General features: G+C 44.5%; 1 protein-coding gene across 7 annotated transcripts in view; it reads right to left on the bottom strand.

Moving 5' to 3' along the window:
- The window catches only part of INPP1 (inositol polyphosphate-1-phosphatase), a 124491-nt gene that overhangs the window by 54378 nt on the left and 47342 nt on the right, over positions 1-22771 (bottom strand). For all 7 annotated transcript variants that reach the window (XM_073558184.1, XM_073558182.1, XM_073558178.1 and 4 more), the window contains 2 exons: positions 19178-19238; positions 14325-14525 (listed from right to left, as the gene is read on the bottom strand). In XM_073558184.1, coding sequence (XP_073414285.1) covers positions 14325-14525; positions 19178-19238 — 262 coding nt within the window. The remainder of the gene's footprint in view (positions 1-14324; positions 14526-19177; positions 19239-22771) is intronic.

Raw genomic sequence — 22771 nt, 5'->3', positions numbered from 1 at the left:
ATCTCCAAATCAAGAAACACCATTTTTTCTTTGTTGATTTGTGATGTAAAGGTGATCCCCCAGGTGTTATTATTAAGCTCCTTTATTAATTGTGCCGCTTCCTTCTCTATCCCCTTCCATATGACCAGTTCAGCTATGAAGCGCTTATAAAGCCTTATTTTGTCATGGAAAACAGGCTTCGAGAGTAATGATGAGGATTCAAATCGCCGCATGAATAAGTTTGTGAAACTTGGTGCGACCAGAGTCCCCATCACGGTGCCAAGCAACTGTAGGTAAAGCACTCCTTCAAAGGTGAACACGTTGTGTTCAAGAATAAGTTTCAGACCCCTTAAAAAAAAAAAAAAAAATCCCTTTTTTCGGGGAGCATCTCAGTCTTTGCTAAATAAAAACCCTCCGCATTTACCCCCATTTCATGATCTATGTTGTAATATAATGAATTTACATCCAACAAAATAAAGGAGTAATTGTCTTCCCATTCAATATCCCTCAGTTCCTCAATTCATTGTGTGGAATCTCTCAAATAGGAAGGAAGAGACTTTATTAGATCTTGTAAAAACAAGTCAATATAATGAGAAAGATGACAAGTCAAGGACCCTATTCTTGATATAATTGGTCTGTCAGGTATTTTTTTTTTTTAGGGTTCTTGTGCAATTTTGGTAGATTATAAAATAACGCCATGGTTGGCGCAGGATTTAAGAACCTTTTTTTCTGTTTTATTAGGAATATTCCTCTCATAGGCTTCATTAATCATGCAGTGATAGTCCCGAACAAAGGATTGTGTAGGATCTTCTCTTAAAATGTTGTAGTATCTTCTATCAGACAATATGTTCAAAACTGCCTCAATATAGTCAGATCTGTTTTGCACAACTACTCCCCCCCCCCCCCCCCCCTTTATCAGCTTGCCTTACTACTACGTCTGTATTTTGGGAGATCCCCGCCTCTCTCGTGGGACATACACATAAGGAGCCATTTTGCCCAGTGTGCCCATACCGTGCAGCGCCTTTCTGAATCCTGCTCATGTAGGTATATTTCACATGATCAGGTTTTAAATACATTAGATAGGACTGCTCCGTGAAGGGTTACCGTGACGTGGTGGAGTGGCTTAGTATACATTTTTTGCAAAAAACGTATCAACTAAATACCCTGTGTTTGTTATCTTTTACTAGCACTTGCTGCTTACTGTTACATATATTTTGCAACAGAGTATTCATGCACATTTGTCACTGTGTTTTTCTGTGTCATAGTCTTTGGGTGGTGTGAACAGTTTCTTACTGACCTGTTCATTTTTTGTGCATGTCTCATGTGTCCTTAATCTAGGTCTGTATTTTGTCTCAAATCCTCCATGCCACTTTCTTTTTTAGATATATTGTTCTGCTTTTTTATCTTATTTTTCCCAATTCTATGATTTTTGGTTTTAGTATTTTCCCATTTACTAAATTCTTCAGATACTAATGAAAAAAAAGTGTCTATATTTGGTCCTCTGTTGATGAGGAATAAATAGAGATTTAGTGTGTACCTCCTTGTGAATATATTCCTTTTCTTTGTCTCTATTGGGATCAATATTTTTTTGGAATCCCCAATATATCCCCATTTTTTCAGTCAATAAGAAATGCCTTTTGAGAGTAAATTTGTGAGTATATGCATTTAAATCTAGAAAAAGATCAAATGCATTCATATCTTGAGCAGGGCAGAAGTTTGATCCCCTACTTGAATTTTTTTTTCTGAAGAGGATAAACTGAGATAAATTAAAATTTTTACCAGAGGGTGATTGCCTTGTTTATTAATTTATGGGTTCCCTTTTTTTTTTTTTTTTTTTAATATAAAAAAAGTTCTCAGATCTCTTAAGTCAGTTTCCTCTTTTTTGTCTTGCTCTACTTTTCTTTTTTTGGATCTTGATATTGCAGCCGGTGCGAAGTAATTTGTAATGTGATTCTTTTGTATTGGACTTTGTGAAGAGCTGAGTAGTGGTGGTAAAATTATTTCTGAAACACTTGGATATGTAGGACCCATCTCTAAAAAAAGAGAAGTTGGCTATAACTGAAGATGGGGATGGTGTAGGTGCTTGTATTACTGTTGTAAATGCAGCTGAGGATTCAGTGTTGTCATGGATGGTTCGTTCATTTATATCAAAATCTATATTGGAAGTTTCCAACCTATGAGAGGCAGTTGGAATTATCAGTGGAGAAAGTCCAGGATTAGGGAGAGATGATAACGGAGCATTTTTCATTACAATCATCCTGGGCTCTAATGGAATGGTTTTTCCAATAGGTGGAGGTTTTCTCTTTTGTGCATTTCTATTAGATACAGTTTAAAAATTCTCAGGGGTAGATGTATTTAGATATAATTTAATTTGAGAGTTAGTTGTATTAGTACCTAGTACACTCTTTAGTGGAGTTAATAATCCTTGTTTTACACCTGATTCCCTTGGGGCCATAACGTCTGTTTTTAAAGTACTAGGGTTTCTCTTCGTGGATTCATTAATACCTGTCAGGTTTTTATTTTTAATTGGATCCTTTAACATTGATTTAATTTTAACGGTATCCCTTCGAAATTTTTTTGTTTTTACATCAACTAGATCATTTTCAAATACCAGCAGGGGGAATATAGTGACAGGTGGGGCCATGTGTGCCAGCAGGGGGAATATAGTGACAGGTGGGGCCATGTGTGCCAGCAGGGGGAATATAGTGACAGGGGGGCCCCCCCCTGTGTGTCAGCAGGGGGAATATAGTGACAGGGGCCTTGTGTACCAGCAGGGGGAATATAGTGACAGAGGGGCCATGTGCATGCCAGCAGGGGGGCATATAGAGAAGGGGGGCCATGTGCATGCCAGCATCAGCAGAGGGTCATATAGTGACCGTGGGGGGGGCGGCATATCCAGGATGGGATGGGGGGGCTTTGTGCCAGCACAAGAGGGCAATGTGCCAGGATGGGGATTATATAGATACCAGGATGAGGGACATATAAATGATTTTAAAGACTGACACTGGCATTATAAGACACACCTCCATTTAACATGAAAAAAAAAAATTAAAAAACCTGATGTATTTAATAAGAAAAAAAATAAAAGAATAAAAGTTTCTGTAGTGTTCAAGGAACCGGAATTTTTAAATTCAATTCCCAAAAAAAAAAGTTTTACCTGTGAGATCTTAGATAACGGGGCTAAAATTATCAAATGTAATACCGGTGATGTCTTAGAGATCTCACAAACACACCTGTAACAGTGATTATGTTGTATATGTCATAACATGCAGTTGCATTATGCAATATGTGGGACGCACTGTGCACACACTGCGGTCCCGCGTTAATGGATACAGAAATAGAGCAAAAAAATGGCTTTTTGAAGAATAGTCTCTCAAGGCATCTGCTAATTAAACAGAACAAAATTTTTAACAAAAGGAACTCCGGTGGAGCAGATTCTCTCTGATGTTACAAACAGGAATTCTCTTTAAAACTGAAAATAAACGTTTTGGATTGGTTGGGAACATTATATCCAAATGGATTGTATGATATTATAGAGATATTTTTTTTTACCATCTTCTTGCATCTATATAGATTAGAATGTGGTTTGAAAGGCGACACTTATCAGTGGGAGTGCTCGTGAACCTGGTCCGCACCCCAAATAAACTTTCTGAGACAGGGATTAAAAGGTTTACCACTGTATATAAGGGTGATTGAATTTTTACTAGTAGGATTTGTATTGTGTTTTTATGATACCTGAAGGCTATATACTGTATCCGAAACGCGTTGTATTGCCTCCTATCAATTAAAATTTTTTTAAAAAATATCATCTTTGGATGCGAGTCCTGGGAAGTGCTGCCATTCATGGGCTGGATGGGTTCTTTCTGATTTACTTGTCCTGTATGAGCCCGTGTTTGGCACTTTCACTTGGATCCACCCGAGGCAGCTGCAAGCCATGTCCATTGAAAACACCAAGGTTACTTACCGGTAGCTGGTTTTTCTGGAGCCCATGACGGCACACGAGAGAGGGGATCCGCCCAGTCAGGACAGGAACCCTACTGAAAATAAAAGGGCGGTACCTCTCCCTCGCTTCAGTTGGTTTACAGAGCATGAGAGGCCCCCCGGGTTAGTACACATGGTAAAACTATCACCACATAACATCTAACTAAAAAAAAAAAAAAACACCCAAACTATAGTGCACACCAAAGGAGTGAAAGGGGGGGGGGGGGGAAAATATACAGGTGCCGTCATGGGCTCCGGAAAAACCGGCTACCGGTAATTAACCTTGGTGTTTTCCCGTCTCCCATGACGGCACACATGAGAGACTTTTGTAGAATAAGACACCTTAGGGAGGGACCACCGCTTGCAGCACCCTTCTACCAAAGGTTAGGTCAGTAGAGGAACACAGATCAAGTCGGTAGTGCTTAAAAAAGGTCGAAGGTGAGGACCAATTAGCGGCTTTACAAATTTGTTCAATTGATACCTCAGCCTTCTCTGCCCAGGAGGTAGCCACGGCTCTGGTGGAGTGAGCCTTGATGCCTTCTGGAACCGGAGCGCCACTTGCGGAGTAGGATAACATAATGGCCTCCCTGATCCATCTGGCAATGGTACTCTTAGCTACCCCGTGCCCTTTTCTACTACCCTGAAAGGCTACAAAAAGGGACTGATCTTTCCTCCACTGACTAGTTACTGACATATATTGTAATATGGCTCTTCTTACATCTAATGTATGGAACTTTTGCTCCCCAGGGTTTCTAGGATTGTTACAGAACGATGGCAAGGAGATCTCCTGAGTCCTGTGAAACTTTTGGACTACCTTAGGGAGATAGGCCGGGTCTGGTCTTAGAACCACTCGGTCCTCCAATGTTTGTGTATATGGAGAACATATAGACAGAGCTTGAAGGTCGCTGACTCTTCGGGCTGATGTTAAGGCTACCAGTAAGACAGTTTTAAGTGTAAGTAGCTTTGGTGACAGCTCTAGTAGTGGTTCAAAGGGGTCTTTGGTTAAAGCCTCTAAAACTAGGTTGAGGTCCCAGGGTGGTATCTTTGGGATAATGACCGGCCTTGACCTGCCACAGGACTTTATGAATTGGGACACCCACCTATTGGCTGCTAAGTTGCAGTTATATAGGGCCCCCAAAGCTGAGACTTGAACTTTGAGTGTATTAGTGGCTAACCCCAGTTGTAGCCCCGACTGTAAGAACTCTAGGATAGGTCCCACTGGCGCTACATCCCCCAAGGGTTCCCCCAAGAAGTCTAGGAACTTTTTCCACGTTCTACTGTAGATTTGGGATGTTATAGGTTTCCTACTTTTCAAGAGGGTGGAGACTAACCCTGGAGAGAATCCCTGGCGACTCATTAGCGCCCTCTCAAATTCCAGGCTGCTAGATGGAAGCCCTTCACCTGAGAGTGGACCACTGGTCCCTGGGAAAGCAGGTCTGGAATCTCCGGTAGTATCCATGGATCTGTCACTGACATGAGCCTCAGAAGGGAGAACCAAGGCCTTCTCGGCCAGAATGGAGTTATAAGAATTATTCTCGCTCGATCCTCCCTGATTTTCCTGACCACTACTGGGATCTTTGTTATCGGGGGAAATGCATAGGCCAGGATGAACTTCCAGGGTATTTGTAGGGCATCTACTGCGAAGGGGTTTTCCCTTGGGTTTAGTGAGCAGAACTTCCTGACCTTCCGGTTCTGTGCGGTAGCGAACAGGTCTATTTCTGGTTTGCCCCAGGCCTGAACTATTTGTTGGAAGACTTGGGGGTTTAGGGACCATTCCCCTTGTCTTAGATGCCTGCGACTCAGGAAGTCTGCTTGTATATTTTCTGCCCCCTTTATGTGCAGTGCTGTGATGGATAACAGATGTTGTTCTGCTAGCTGGAAGAGTAGATCTGATATTTGCATGAGGCCCCGAGATCTTGTTCCCCCCTGATGATTGATGTAGGCTACTACTGCCTGATTGTCCGTCATGACCCGGGTGTGGCGGCCCCGAAGTAAGGGAAGGAAGTGTTTCACGGCTTTTTCCACTGCCCATAGTGCTTTTATATTTGAACTCTGATAGTTTTCTAGTGCGGACCAGGTCCCCTGTATTGTGTGGGATCTCAGGTGTGCTCCCCATCCTGTGGCACTCGCATCTGTCGTAATGATGTCCTCGACTGGTTTTTGCCACGGGACATCGGCTGTTAGATTCTTCTCTACAGTCCACCAGAGCAGGGAATCTCTTACAGCCACTGAGAGACAGTTTGCCTTCTAAATGCCCTTTTAATTGTTTCTGTGCTGACAGAACCTCCCACTGTAGTTGCCTTAAGTGGTACTGCACCCATGTTACTGCGGGTATGCACGATGTCAGTGAGCCTAAAAGGGACACTGCGTTCCTCAGTGTCATATTTGGCCTTTGTATTGCCGTGCGAGCTAGGCCTCTTATCTTGGTCACTTTGCCCTCTGGTAGAAGGCAGCGTTGTTGCTCGGAGTCCAATATCAACCCTAGGAAGGATTGCTCTTACTGGGGTTATCCTTGACTTGGGGATGTTTACTATCCATCCTAGTCCTACTAGAGTTGCTATCACTTCCTTCACTTGATGTGTGCAGTGGGCCTCCGACCTCCCTATTACCAGAAAGTCGTCTAAGTATAGGACGATCACTATGTCCCTGGATCGCAGAAAAGACATTACTTCGGCCATCACTTTGGTGAATACTCTGGGGGCTGTAGACAGGCCAAACGGAAGGGCTGCGTATTGGTAGGGTCTCACCTGCCCCTGTATATAGAGCGCTACTCTCAAATATCTGATACTCCCGATGGATTGGGATGTGATAGTAGGCATCTTTTAAGTCTATCACTGCCATGAGGCAATGCTGGAACAGAATCTTTGTGGCCGTGTTGATTGACTCCATTTTGAAGGAGCAATTGTCTATCCACTGATTGAGTCTCCTCAGGTTGACAATGGTTCTCCAAGAGCCGTCTGGTTTTTGTATTAAGAAGAGGGGGGGAGTAGAACCCCCTTCCTTCTTCTTGCACTGGGACTTCCAGTAGGACTGGTTTTTTCACTAGTCCCAAGACTTCCGTCTCCAGGGCCAGCTGTTGCTCTTGGGCTTTCCTTCTGGGTGTTATTATGAAGGTATGCCTGGGTGGACGGATGAATTTTATTTTTAAACCGTCCCTGATTATATTTAGGACCCATGTACTGGGGGAGATATTTGCCCATCGCGGAAAGGAAGAGAGAAAGTCTTCCCCCTACCTCCGGCCCAATGTCATTGGGGAGATTTTTTGGAGAAAGTGGAGGGCCCTTTAAACATATAGCCCGATCCTCTTTTTTCTTTAAAGTCCCAGCTTTTTCTATCTCCCGGGGGACGACCCCTGTTAAATCTCCTTCTCCGAAAGGGCTGCTTCTTAGGTTCTCCCGGAAATCGGGGAAAGCTTTTCTTCCTATCCCCCGCATGTTCCAAAATCTCTTCTAGTTTTTTCCCGAAGAGGAATTGGCCATCACATGGAATGGAACACAACTTATGCTTAGAGGGTAAATCTCCGGGACACCCTTTAAGCCAGAGGGCTCGTCTTGCCGCATTTGACAGGCTTGCTGCTCTAGCTGCAGACTCCGCAAGATTGACAGAGGAATCTGCCAGGAAAGCCGCTGCTCCGTGCACCAGTGTCAGATTAGCTAGAATTTCGTCTCTAGGAACTCTATCCTTGATCTGGTCCACTATTTGTTGCAGCCAGACCATGAGGGCACGAGCGGTACAGGTACCGGCTATTGCTGGCTTCAATCCCCCTGCTGAAGCTTCCCAGATGTGCTTCAGAAACCCATCTACTTTCTTATCAAGCGGGTCTTTCAACACGCCAGAATCTTCTAATGGTAGGGATACCTTTTTTGAGGATCTGGCTACAGCCCCATCAATTTTTGGGACTTTTTCCCAGGTTTCTGAGTCCTTCTGGTCAAAAGGGTACCTCCTCTTTGATGTGGAAGGTAAGCCCCCTGACCGCTCCGTCTTTTTCCATTCCCTGTCAATTAGTGCTTTTATTTTATCATTTACAGGGAAGGTACGTTTCCGCTTTTCCTCCAGTCCTCCAAACATTACATCCTCTAATGACTTGGGAGTTTTTTCCTCTTTAAGGCCCATTGTAGCTCTAATGGCTTTCACCAGCTTTTCCACGTCCTCCGTTGGGAAACATGGACGGCCGTCTATATCGCTGTCCGAAGAGGATTCTGAGGACTGAATAGAGGAAGAGGAGGTGGAGGGGGACAAAGATCTATCCCAACCCTTCTGCCTTGGCGAGGATTCTGAACCGGAGCTCCTTCTACGGTTTCTTTTCTTTTTAAGGGCTGCCTTTAGGGAACCTTTCACCTCCTGATGTATTAACTCCTTCAGACTAGTCACCAAATCAGGGGTCTCCTCCTGTATAGTCCTGTTAATACAGTCAGCGCAGAGATCTTTCTGCCACTGATCTGCCAGCGGGTTTTTACATAGGGCGCATTCTCTATTTTTGGTTTTGCTGCTGGCCTTTCTCGCCCCCTAGTGATCAAACAGAGAAAATGGAACCCCGTTACCATAAGGGTGACATTCACGTAGATCACTCACCACCGCTGTCAACCAGGGGTACCGATCTCGGAGGCTCCTCAGATGCACTCGTGACGTTTCTCCTGGATGTCTCAGTCATGCCGGTTGCGCTTATGACTGCCTTTCCCACCACTTGAGCGACTGCTCCTGGTATGCTGGCGGCTCGGCCTGGCATCTGGCGAGAGGTCTTGCTGCTGATGCTGCTGCTGTCGCTGCTGCTGACGATGCTCGTCTTGCCCCACTTCCATCCTGAAGCCTTGGGCATGAGTGCGTCTTCTGTGGTCATCCCCTTTTGTAAGGGGGATCCACTGCACTCGCCGCCTCCTCCGGTTACCCTCACAGCCCCTCCCCTCCCCCCCCCTGCCATGCTGCCGGGATCTCTCTCCACCGGTCGGCGTTGAATACCATGGGCGCCGCCATGTTGGATTGCCGACGCCACCTCCCGACGTCACGCCCCTTTCCCAGCGTGCCCTGTGCGTGACGTCAGAGGAGCGCGACCCGGAAGCGGCCGCTCCCTCAACGCTCCTGCGCTGTTCCAGAATAGGGAACTCCTATGGACCGGCAGAGGGGGAGAGGGCGGCGCGGCAGCCACGGCAGAGCCCCAGGACCCCAGCCGTGCTGCTCCTGCGCCCGCTGATCCCCGGAGGACCCGCGGACGGCGCTTCCTCAATCCCGACGCCCAGCGCTCAGGAGCCCAGCCTGATCTTCTACGCCGGCACGGGAGAGAGGCAGGTAAGTGTGACCTGCTGTCTTCAGTTCACACGGGTCCCTGTCAGGACAGGAAACCCAACTGAAGCGAGGGAGAGGTACCGCCCTTTTATCTTCAGTAGGGTTCCTGTCCTCACTGGGCGGATCCCCTCTCTCATGTGTGCCGTCATGGGAGACGGGAAAAGTATGCCAGAGGGATTTTTTGAAGGATCACAATCTAAACCCATATTAGTTTTCCACCAGGTGAGTGCATGAAGTAGTGCACCCATCAGACTATAACATGGTGTTTACGCACTTAGGGCGCCGCAATTTGTCTACTTCTCTCCCAAACAGGGTTCTTTTTCGTATAAAGTATTAAATAAGCACTTTTCATTACGACCTTACATATTTTTCCAAAAATGGGTAGACATTTTAAAGTATATCCAAACATTCAATTAAAATTACTAGGTAAAATTAAGCCCTTTCCTGTTATGGCCAATGTTTGTGCTTGTGTTCTCTTTTTCCAAGAAACATAACTTTTCTATTTTTTGTTGTTGACAGTCATATGTGGGCTTCTTTTTTCAGGACTAATGATAGTTTTTGATTAAAAGGAATCCGTCACCCCATTTTTGGAATATCAGCTGCCGGCACTGCCATCAGGGGCTTATCTACAGTATTCTGTAATGCTGTAAATAAGCCCCCAATGTAACCTGAAAGATAAGAAAAACGAGTTATACTATACTCAAAGGGGGGGAAAGAGTCCGGTCCAGGTCCGATGGGTGTCGCGGTCCAGCGTCCCATCTTCTAGCGATGACTTCCTCTTTGCTTCCTGTCGAGGCTCGCGCAGGCGTACTTTACCTGCCCTGTTGAGTGCAGAGTAAAGTAAAGCAGTCCGCAGGCACCGGACCTCTATGACCTGGTCCGGCGCACTGCACTACTCTGCCCTCAACAGGGCAGAGCAGAGTGCGCCTGCGCAGGAGCCACGACGGGAAGAGGACGTCACTGTTAGAAGATGGGAGGCGCTGGATCGGACCGCTACACCCATCGGACCAAAACCGGACCACCCCTGGGTGAGTATGACGACTCATTTTTCTTATCTTTCAGGTTATATAGGGGGCTTATCTACAGCATTACAGAATACGTTTCTCTATTTTGTCAGGTAGTTTTTAAATGCCACCATTCATTATACCATATAAAGGTACCAAAAAAAAAAAAAAAAGAAAAGGAGAATAATTCTAAGTGGAGTGAAATGATGAAAAAAAACAAAAATCGCACAATTCCAGTCACTGGGTTTTGCGTTTCATTTGTGTTATTAACTATGCAGGTAAAAATGACATGGCTACCTGATTCTCCAAGTCAGTATGATTACAACTACTGTATATCAAACTTTTAAGGGTCAATAACTTACTGAAAGCATACGTATCAAATAACAGGGAATTGGTCAAAGCACCTCTAGATCACTAAAAGTAGTATCTTAATGGATCTAAAACTCAATTAGGCTTTATTGGCAGGACCAAAATACATTTATAGTGTTGCCAAAGCAAGAAAAATAGATGTGTCAGGGGAGGGGATGGGGATTATGGGAATGATGTGTTGGGGGATCAATTTGGGAAAGAATAGTCTATTTGGAGGTTTTAAGTTCCTCTCAGCTTATGACATATGTTGACGTATTGGGCGGCGATGTCCACTGTTGATTCTTCTTCCTCCAGTAGGATGCAGAGTTTCCTCTCCTCATCCATGGATGGAAGTCCAGGTTGTGAATGGAAAGTCTCTGGAAGTGGGAGTCCCTCTTCAGTGACCGGTAGATCGTGAGTTTCTGGGAGTTCTTCAATTCATTCTGCCAACCCTCTACATATTGCATCTTGCAGCTATCTGAGATCTTTATTTCGGCTTTTGTCCGGGTGTGTTGCTGACTTTGGAGGCACTGGCTGCTGGGGTTCATAGCTTGCTCTGGGCTTTGGCTCAGTAGGGCTTTATGATGGTAGGAGCTAGGGTTGTTGCTCTGTATGTGCACCTGGTGTGATAGCGCCCTCTTGTTTATAATTAGCCATAAGGGGAATCGGACCAACTCTGCCTGACAGGCTATGTTTGAGGTACTGCAATGTACTTGGTGGAGATATTTGCAGAACTCCAGGTGGAAGACTTGTTGGGCTGGAATCCCACTTTGTGTCGTCTGGGTAAGACGCTGGGACCCAAACCTTGCTACCATAAAGCAGTATAGGAGTGATGACGCTATTGAATATATTAAGCCAACCTCACCGGTGGTTTGAGGTGGTACAATTGTCTAATGATGGCATAAAAGGTTCTGCACGCTTTTCCTTTCAGGGCCTTGCTGCTTACTTGAGGCTCCAGTTTTGGCTTAGACTGAGACCAGACTCCAGACTGAGGTAGGTATAACTGTTGGTCTTCTCCAGTGTGGAACCATTTAATGTGAGTGAGGGTTTCATTCTGGTTCCTCTTCTAAAACACCATGACTCTGGTCATTTTTTGGTTGATAGGCAGCACCCAGGAGGGGCTGAATGTTGTTTCCAGCACTGCCAGGCTATCTTGGAGGACTCTCTCGGTTGGGGAGAGTAGCAGGAGGTCATCTGCGTACAGCAGGAACTTCACCTCTTGGTCGGGCAGACTGAGGCCTGGGGTGTAAGAGGATTCCAGGGCTGCTGCCAGTCCATTTATGTAGATGTTGAATAGAGATGAGCTCAGGCTGCAGCCCTGTCTGACTGCGCGGCCCTGCCGGAAGAAGGCCGTCTTCAGTATCTGTCTCACGCAGGGAAGATGTCAATGTGCTACATATACAGTGAAAAAAAAAAAAAAAGAAAAAAAAAACCCATCCCCCAACAAAATCTAATGAAGCACAGCTACAAGTCAGCCTTTGTTAGAAAACAAAAGGTGGTTTCAACAGGGGCCCTGCCTGCCATAGCAATCCAATAACACCTAGTGGGGTGAAGAGTTTGGATGGGTGCCAGAAAAAAGACAATACCACAATTAGCAGATTGTTCAATAATGGGCCTGTCACACTAAGCAATAACTCTAGCAATATCGCTATAACTTGTGACGTATTGTTAGATCCTCAGTTTCTCGTGAAGAAACAGCCACACCTTGATCTCCACCAAATACCTCATTCAATTTGTTAATCCACGCTTTCTCGCGTGCTTTTTGATCCATATACTCAGGTTGATGCGCTGTGGAAAGCCACAGAAAAAATATTAGTGACACAATTATGCTCATACCTGCTAGAAGTGATGTTGTTCAGAACATCAAAATTAATGGGTAACTCCCCATAAACATGGAGACCTTCATAGAAAATCGGAGTCAATCAACCCAACAATAACCACTTTTCAAAATCACATCAGTAAAACATTCATTTTATTAGTGCACATTTCTTACAAAAATATAAATTTAAACAAAATGAGTCAGTATCAAGGTGGAGACATGATAGAGAGACAAATTAGGTACCAGGTGGAAACACCTATCAATATTGAACCCCTCAAACAAGAAGGGGAAAACATTGTAACACCCTAATTGGGACATAGGGGAGGGTGAAATGGGAGCAAAAAATTTTTTCTTTATGTAAACATTTTATATGAACCACCTTCACTGGTGTGGGAACAGCACATGCCATAGTCACCAATAAATTCAAAAAAATATATATAAGGGCAAAATCATAGCCCAAGGTTGTTCACACACACAGAAAGGTGAAAAAGGAGTAATAGTCTTATACCTATGCTCCCATTATGACAAACACCTCACCCACCATCCCTAGTCAGGGAACCGCTAAAGTGCTATTGATAGTGCAGAATGTACATCACCTTACCCATGAAGGGTCCTAGAGAGCCTCTCTACTGCCCGACGCGTTTTGACTTGCTGGGCTTCCTCGGGGGGCTGTGTGGGTGCATTATTAAGCCACCTGTATGCTTTTATAGGGGAGTAGACAATTTACAAATGGCGCGCGCCATCTTTGAGTGAGGTGTTTGTCATAATGGGAGCATAGGTATAAGACTATTACTCCTTTTTCACCTTTCTGTGTGTGAACAACCTTGGGCTATGATTTTGCCCTTATATATATTTTTTTGAATTTATTGGTGACTATGGCATGTGCTGTTCCCACACCAGTGAAGGTGGTTCATATAAAAATGTTTACATAAAGAAAAAAAAAAAAAAAAAAAAAAAAAAAAATTTTTTTGCTCCCATTTCACCCTCCCCTATGTCCCAATTAGGGTGTTACAATGTTTTCCCCTTCTTGTTTGAGGGGTTCAATATTGATAGGTGTTTCCACCTGGTACCTAATTTGTCTCTCTATCATGTCTCCACCTTGATACTGACTCATTTTGTTTAAATTTATATTTTTGTAAGAAATGTGCACTAATAAAATGAATGTTTAACTGATGTGATTTTGAAAAGTGGTTATTGTTGGGTTGATTGACTCCGATTTTCTATGAAGGTTTCTATGTCTGATACTTACCTACGACCGGCTCCCCCGCTGGTTATCGCTGATCGTGCGAGAATGTCCTGGACCGTTTCTCGTCGTCAGCTTCCTGCGGCGCTTCCTGTGGAGAGACGAGCCGGGCGGGAGGACGCAGGATCGCCTAGTGTGACAGGTAAGTAGCTACCCCCGTGCCCAGCGATGTCATTGGTGAGATCTGCCTGTGTGGCAGCTCACTAGCGACCACTTAGCGATGCACCAGCGATCCTAACCGCGTCATATCGCTGGTCAGGATCGCTGGTGCATCGCTGGTGCATCGCTAAGTGTGACAGTACCTTAATGCCAGATTGACCCCAATGAACAGCTTTCTCTGACTCCCGCATATAGACAATACTTTGCTAAGCAGAGCACCCCTGTGAGTTGAGAGCGGTGCTGCCAGACACCTCTAGAAGCAGCTTACTTTCCCCTATAACAAAGGGAGAGGTCATGGAAATACAGCATCTCAGATCCTTCTTTCTCTTGATATCATAGGTTAGGGAACAGCCAGGAGGCCACCATACACAACAGACTGTTGGTTGATCCTACCAAGATCAGGTGGTTTGGATAATTTTAGCATAATATGTAAGGGGTCTTTTATATGTGTGTGCAAGGAAATCAACTCCTATTTCTGCATACTAACATTAAAGCCTGGCATTTAACTCACCAATGGGATCCACCCAAACTGCAATATTTTCTAGAGGAATGCACACACTGACAGCATCTAAAGCCTCATCCCTCAGAGTCACGTCCTGGTGAACAGCTCTTGCTAAGGTTTTGGCTGCAGCTTTGTTGTTATCTAGTACCCGCTCCAGTAGGCTGGCAGTTTCTTCCTCTGTAGGGCAGACTTTAACTATTATTTTCTCTCCTACAAGGGAAAAACAAATTAGCATGAGATTACCAAATATACTTTTTCAGTGTCAACCATTTTTATAGTAAGTTCACAAACAAACAATAGATAAATCATGCATTGCTACAAACTTTCTTAATGTCCCTGCCTGGTTCAAACGCTAATCCATTCCCCACCTGAAAAAAAATGCAACAGTTAGCACACACTAAGCTAGCTGTACCCTGCTTGGCTCCATTCTATCGCTTCTAACCAGGGGGGGGGGGGATGGGAGCGTTATCACGTGACTGCAGTAGCACTCACATTCTGTCCAGCAGGTAATTCTCGCAGTAGGACAGTGGAGCCATGCCAATCCAGTAGGTAATTACAGTTTGTTTTTTTCACATTTAAACCTCAGCCCAATTAAGTAATTGTGTAAACGTTATATAATTTCAACTGAGATCACCATTTTATTGCGGTCCCGAGTTATCCGAGCATAACTCTGTGCATAGATTACATATGTAGAAATCTAATGTCTGCTGGCTCCTCTCCTCTCTATTTTACTGGACTAAAATGTCAAAATGAGGATAAGGGTACCTATTGCAACAGCCTGAGGAAAAATGCTTCCAGCATTAGGGTCTCATTACAGAACACACTGTAGAGAACCTTTTTCGGATAGAAACCTGATCATTTGAGGGGTGTTTTTGTCACTCTAGACACATCAGACTGCCAATATGACAGCCTAATCTCTAATGACAGAGTGATTTCCAAAGAGGTCTGCTACTCAAGGAGAAACAAGAATATGTGTGTTCCAGCTAAATGGTGCATTGACAGAGTGCTAGAATATAATATAATGTGGCACTCAGTCGATGAGTCATTTAGCTGAAGCACATATATATTTTTCCTTTTCAATCCAGAAGTTACATGAGAAAACAAACCCTTAACCCCTTCATGACCCAGCCTATTTTGACCTTAATGACCTGGCCATTTTTTGCAATTCTGACCAGTGTCCCTTTATGAGGTAATAACTCAGGAACGCTTCAACGGATCCTAGCGATTCTGAGATTGTTTTTTCGTGACATATTGGGCTTCATGTTAGTGGTAAATTGAGGTCGATAATTTTTGCATTTATTTGTGAAAAAAAATGGAAATTTGGCGAAAATTTTACAATTTTCAAATTTTGAATTTTTATTCTGTTAAACCAGAGAGCTATGTGACACAAAATAGTTACTAAATAACATTTCCCACATGTCCACTTTATATCAGCACAATTTTGGAAACAATTTTTTTTGTTAGGAAATAGGGGTTAAAAGTTGACCAGCGATCTCATTTTTACAACACCAATTTTTTTTTTTTTTAGGGACCACCTCACATTTGAAGTCACTTTGAAGGGTCTATATGGCAGAAAATACCCAAAAGTGACACCATTCTAAAAACTGCACCCCTCAAGCTACTCAAAACTACATTGAAGATTAACCCTTCAGGTACTTCACAGGGACTAAAGCAATGTGGAAGGAAAAAATGGACATTTTAATTTTTCCAACAAAAATTTTCTTTTAGCATCATTTTTTTCCATTTTCACATGGGTAATAGGATAAAATGGATCCTAAAATTTGTTGGGCAATTTCTTCTGAATACACAGATACCTCATATGTGGTCATAAACCACTGTTTGGGCACATGGCAGGGCTCAGAAGGGAAGGAACGCCATTTGACTTTTTGAATGGAAAATATGCTGGAATATTTATCGGTTGCCATGTCGCGTTTGGAGAGTCCCTGTGTGCCTAAACATTGGAGCTCTCCCACAAGTGACCCCATTTTGGAAACTAGACCCTCCAAGGAACTTATCTAGATGCATAATGAGCACTTTGAACCCCCAGGTGCTTCACAAATTGATCCGTAAAAAAAAAAAAAAAAAAAACACCCTTTTTTTTTTTCACAAAAACTCTTTTAGACTCAGTTTTTTCATTTTCACATGGGCAACAGGGTAAAATGGATCATAACATTTGTTGGGCAATTTCTCCTGAGTACAACGATCCCTCATGTGGTCATAAACCACTGTTTGGACGCACGGCAGGGCCTGGAAGGGAAGGAGCGCCATTTGACTTTTTGAATGGAAAATTAGCTCCAATCGTTAGCGGACACCATGTCGCGTTTGGAGAGCCCCTGTGTGCCTAAACATTGGAGCTCCCCCACAAGTGACCCCATTTTGGTAACTAGACCCCTGAAGGAACTTATCTAGATGTGTGGTGAGCACTTTGAACACCCAAGTGCTTCACAGAAGATTATAACGCAGAGTAGAGAAAATAAAAAATATTTTTTTTCCTCAAAAATGATTTTTTAGCCCGCTATTTTTTATTTTCACAAGGATAACAGGAGAAATTGGACCCCAAAAGTTGTTGTCCAGTTTGTCCTGAGTATGCTGGTACCCCATATGTGGGGGTAAACCACTGTTTGGGCGCACGGCAGGGCTCAGAAGGGAAGGAGCACCATTTGACTTTTTGAATGAAAAATTAGCTCCAATCGTTAGCGGACACCACGTCGTGTTTGGAGAGCCCCTGTGTGCCTAAACTTTGGAACTCCCCCACAAATGCCCCCATTTTGGAAACTAGACCCCCCCCCCAAGGAACTTATCTAGATGCATAGTGAGCACTTTGAACCCTCAGGTTCTTCACAGAAGTTTATAACGCAGAGCCGTGTAAATAAAAATATTTTTTTCCCCTCAAAAAATGATTTTTTAGCCCGCTAATTTTTATTTTCACAATGGTAACAGGAGAAATTGGACTCCTAAAGTTGTTGTCCAGTTTCTCCTGAGTACGCTGGTACCCCATATGTGGGGGAGACCACTGTTTGGGCACACGTTGGAGCTCGAAAGGGAAGTAGTGACGTTTTGAAATGTCGACTTGATGGAATGGTCTGCGGGCGTCATGTTACGTTTGCAGAGCCCCTGATGCGCCTAAACAGTGGAAACCCCCGACAAGTGACCCCATTTTGGAAACTAGACCACCCAAGGAACTAATCTAGATGTGTGGTGAGCAATTTGAACCCCCAAGTTCTTCACAGAAGTTTATAACGCAATGGCATGAAAATAAAAAATTTTCTTCCTCAAAAAATGATTTTTCAGCCCACAATTTTTTATTTTCACAAGGGTAACAGGAGAGATTGGACCCCAAAAGTTGTTGTCCAGTTTGTCCTGAGTACGCTGATACCCCATATGTGGGGGTAAACCACTGTTTGGGCACACGTCGGGGCTTGGAATGGAGGGAGCACTGTTTGACTTTTTAAACGCAAAATTGGCTGGAATAAATGGTGGCGCCATGTCGCGTTTGGAGACCCCCTGATGTGCCTAATCAGTGGAAACCCATCAATTCTAACTCCAACCCTAACCCCAATACACCCCTAACCCTAATCACGACCCTCATTCCAGCCCTGACCCTCATTCCAGCCCTGACCCTCATTCCAGCCCTGACCCTCATTCCAGCCCTGACCCTCATTCCAGCCCTGACCCTCATTCCAGCCCTGACCCTCATTCCAGCCCTGACCCTCATTCCAGCCCTGACCCTCATTCCAGCCCTGACCCTCATTCCAAAAAAAAAAATTTATTTATTTTATTATATGTCCCTACCTATGGGGGTGATAAAGGGGGGGGGGGGGGGGTTACTTTTTTTTTATTTTGATCACAGAGTTTCTCACAGTGATCAAAATAAATCAATGAATCTGCAGTCAGCGCACTGCGCATGCCCCTGCCATTTTCCAAGATGGCGGCGCCCATGACGCAGGACACCGGGACGGCCAGAGGGACAGGAGGTACCGGGGCCGGTGGGGGGGAGGGGGAAATCGGAAGGCTAGGGGGGAGCGGAGGGAAGGGGGAGGGGACCTGATGATGACTGCTGCGTCCGATCGCTGCAGTCAGTCGGTGGCAGCAGCCGATCGGCGTCAGTCGGTGGGTGAGGGGTCTGATTGCTGTCTCCAGCCATGGCCGATGCTATTGCAGCATCGGCCATGGACCGATTGGTGAAATATTACAATCGTACTGCGCATGCGCCCGCTATTTTCAAAGATGGTGGCGCCCATGCAGGAGGGATGGCGGGACACCGGGAGCTGGAGCGGGACGTGACAGGTACCGGGGAGGGTGAGATCGGACTGCGGGAGTGAATCGGAGGGAAGGGGAGGGGGGGCAGATCGTGGCAGCAGCGGACCAACACTGCTGTCAGTCCGTGGTGGGGGCCGATCGCCCCCGCCAGCCGGTGTGGGGGGGGGTTAAATTAGTGTCTCCAGCCTTTATAATATTTCATCAAATTTCATTACTATCGCTAGATATTACTATCGCTCTGATTGGCTGTTGAAAGTGAAACAGCCAATCAGAGTGATCGTAGCCACGTGGGGGCTAAGCCACCCCCCTGTGGTGAAGCATAAAGGGTCCTTTGTGTGCGGGCCGGTTGACCTTTCATTGACCCCGGTCACTCGACCCGCAGGAGCGCCATTTATAGCATGACGCCTACGGGGACGTCATGGGTCGTTTGGGCACGACTTTTCATGACACCTACGTAGGCGTCATGGGTCGGGAAGGGGTTAAACTGTTTTATACTTTGTGTACGGTTTAATTTATCTCCTTCCAAGGCAAAGTCCTTTTTCAAACATAACTGCCCAAAAAAATTTTTTAAGTTTGAAATGGAAAAATTTAAAATTACCTACCAAGCTCATTTGTAAATTCATTGGATTCTTCTCCTTTTACATTTTTCTCTAAGCCTGGGAACTAAGAAAGTTAGTTATATTTTTATAATACATAATAAAAAGTACAAAATAATATATATCTACATCACACTATAATATATTATACACACACACACACACACACACACACACACTGGTGCTTCTCACAAGATTAGAATATCAAAAAGTTAATTTCAGTTCTTCAATACAAAAAGTGAAACTCAGAGTTATTACAAACAGAGTGATGTATTTCAAGTGTTTATTTCTGTTAATGTTGAGGATTATGACAAACAGCCAATTATCTCAGAAAATAATAATTAACAAAAAACACCTGTAAAGGCTTCCTAAGTGATCAAAAAGGTCCCTTAGTCTGTTTCTGTACGCTCCACAATCATGGGGAAGACTGCTGACTTAACAGATGTCCAGAAGGCAGTCTGACACTCCACAAGGAGGGTAAGCCACAAAAGGTCATTGCTAAAGAAGCTGGCTGTTCACAGAGTGCTGTATCCAAGCACATTGATGGAGAGTTGAGTGGAAGGAAAAAGTGTGGTAGAAAAAGGTGCACAAGCAACCAGGATAACCACAGCCATGAAAAGATTGTTAAGAAACGGCCATTAAAAATTGGGGGGAGATTCACAAGAAGTGGACTGCTGCTGGAGTCATTGCACACAGACGTATCCAGGACATAGGCTACAAGTGTCCCATTCCTTGTGTCAAACCACTCATGACCAAAAGAACGCCAGAAGCGTCTAAGGGTGGTTTCACATTTGCGTTTAAGGCCGCAGCGTCGGCCTGCGCACGGCCGCCGCTAAGCCCCGCCCCCTGCCGTGCCTCCGCCAGTAGCTCCGCCTACGGGCGCATGACGCTGCATGCGTCCTTTATCTTTAGCACTGGGGACGCAGGCCGTGCGCAGGTATGCGTTTGGTGGCGCATGCGTCCTTTTGACCAGCGCCAAACGCAACAGGTTCAATTTGGTGCGCTCGACGCAGCGTCAAAAGGACGCATGCGCTGCCAAACGCATACCTGCGCACGGCCTGCGTCCCCAGTGCTAAAGATAAAGGACGCAGGACGCATGCAGTGTCATGCGCCCGTAGGCGGAGCTACTGGCGGAGGCATGGCAGGAGGCGGTGCTTAGCGGCAGCCGTGCGCAGGCCGACGCTGTGGCCTTAAACGCAAATGTGAAACCACCCTTACCTGGGCCAAGGAGAAAAAGAACCAAACTGTTCCTCAATGGTCCAAAAGGTGTTGCTTTCAGATGAAAGAACATTTTACATTTCATTTGGACATCAAGGTCCCAGAGTCTGGAAGACGACTGGAGAGGCACACAGTCAAAGCTGCTTGAGGTCTAGTGTGAAGTTTCCACAACCAGTGATAGCTTTGGGAGCCATCTCATCTGCTGGTGTAGGTCCACTGTGTTATCAAGGCCCAAGTCAGAGCAGCCATCTACCAGGAAATTTTAACGCACTTCATGCTTCCCTCTGCTGACAAACTTTTTAGAGAAGGAAATTTCATTCTTCAGCAGGACTTGGCACCTGTCCACACTGCCAAAAGTACCAATAAAAAAAGAAAAAAGGTCCAGCTTTGCAAATTCAAGTCCAATTTATTGTTAAAAACAAGTCCAAAACAGAGCAAAAAATGGTGTGTTCACATGAGTAACAAGTAGTAGATTACGCGTTTCGAACAATAGCTTGTTCTTTCTCTAAATATTTGTATGAAAAAAAAAATAAAAGTACACATTTGGTATCGCTGCGTCTGCATCGACCCCACCTATAAAACTGTCCCACTAGATAACCGCTTTACTGAACACCATAAAAAAGTAAACAAGGCAAAAAACAATTCTTTATCATACTACCATACAAAGAGTGGAATAAATCACGATCAAAAAGACGGATAAACGGTAAATAAACATGGCACCACTGAAGACATCATCTTGTGCCGCAAAAAACAACCCACCATACAGCTCCATCAGCGGAAAAATGCAAAAGTTAAAGCTCTCAGAATAAAGCGATAAAATATTTTTCTATAAAATAGTTTACTGCGTAAGTGTGACAAAATATTTAAAAAAAATGTAAATGTGGTATAGCTGTAATCGTACTGACCCGAAGAATAAAACTGCCTTATCAATTTTACCACGCGCAGAACGACAAAAAATAAAAATCGGCATAAACCTCACAAAAAATAAATTCCCGAATGGCTGATTTTTGTTCATTCTGCCTTCCAAATATTGGAATAGAAAGCAATCAAAAAAATGTCATGTGCCCGAAAATGGTACCAATAAAAACGTTCTCGTCCGGCATAAAACTAGCCATCATATGACTGTGGACTAAAATCTGGAAAAATTATAGCTCTCAATGTGGTGATGCAAAAACTATTTTTTGCAATGAAAAGTGTATTGGTGTGTGACAGCAGCCAAACATTAAAACCCAATAAATCTGGTATTGCGGTAATCGCACCGACCCAAAATATAGTTGCCTAATCACTTACACCGCACGAGGAACTACATAAAAAAATAAAACTAATTCAACTGTTGATTTTTTCATTCAGCCTCTCAAAGATAGCAGTAAGGCTCGGCGCACAATTATCCTGAGCCTCTCTGAAATATGTGATTCAGACGGAACCCCTGGCAGAGGATTCCCTACAACAAGGCAGATCAAGGCACTGTGGACACCATAAGACCTGTGAGCCGGCGGTTGCAGTATTTTTAGGATTGCATAAAAGTGCTGTCGGCCACAACTTTGTGCACTTCTGAAAAGGATACCGCTGAACAGAGGCCAGACGGAGTCCAGAGTAGCTCTGCTGCCTCATTATAGTGAATTCATCCCCCAGGGGTTTCATCTGAATCGCATCACTCAGATTTAGATAGAAATCCCAAAGTGGTCAGCATAGGGTGCTAGATAACTGATCCAAAACGTTATGTAAAATGTTCCCAATAAAAGCTTCAACTCAATCCACAAAAACATTTCTAGAATTCAACCTTTTCTTACTTTTGACTCTGCAAAAACTCTGTTTCTCTTATTTATTCTCGTCTTCTAATCGGTCTCCCTCTTACCAAACTCTCCCCCCTCCAATCTGTCTTGAATGCAGCAGCCAGGATCATATTCCTCGCCAACCGTTACACCGATGCCTCTACCTTGTGCCAGTCATTACACTGGCTACCCATCCACTCCAGAATCCAGTACAAACTTATTACCCTCACCCACAAAGCCCTCCATGGCTCAGCACCACCCTACATCTCCTCCCTTGTTTCAGTATACCATCCTACCCGCGCCCTCCGTTCTGCTGATGACCTGAGGTTAGCATCCTCAATCAGAACCTCCCACTCCCGTCTCCAAGACTATACATGTGCTGCGCCAATTCTTTGGAATGCACTTCCCAGGTCAATACGATTAGTCCCCAACCCCCACAATTTTAAGCGTGCCCTGAAAACGCATTTATTCAGACTGGCCTATTAACACATTAACCTAATCTATCCCTGTGTGGCACAGCCAAAAGTATTACTATAACCAGGTTCCCCGCGTCATGTTCCCACATGCTTTATGCATCCATTAGCCCTCTGCATCCATACTGTTACCTAAC

The sequence above is a fragment of the Dendrobates tinctorius genome, unplaced genomic scaffold, assembly GCF_039654945.1.
Source record: "Dendrobates tinctorius isolate UK_male_01 unplaced genomic scaffold, ASM3965494v1 ptg000254l, whole genome shotgun sequence".
NCBI classification, from domain to species: domain Eukaryota; kingdom Metazoa; phylum Chordata; class Amphibia; order Anura; family Dendrobatidae; genus Dendrobates; species Dendrobates tinctorius.
Note: the sequence above shows the minus strand (reverse complement) of the source record. Positions and strands in the feature narration are given on the sequence as shown.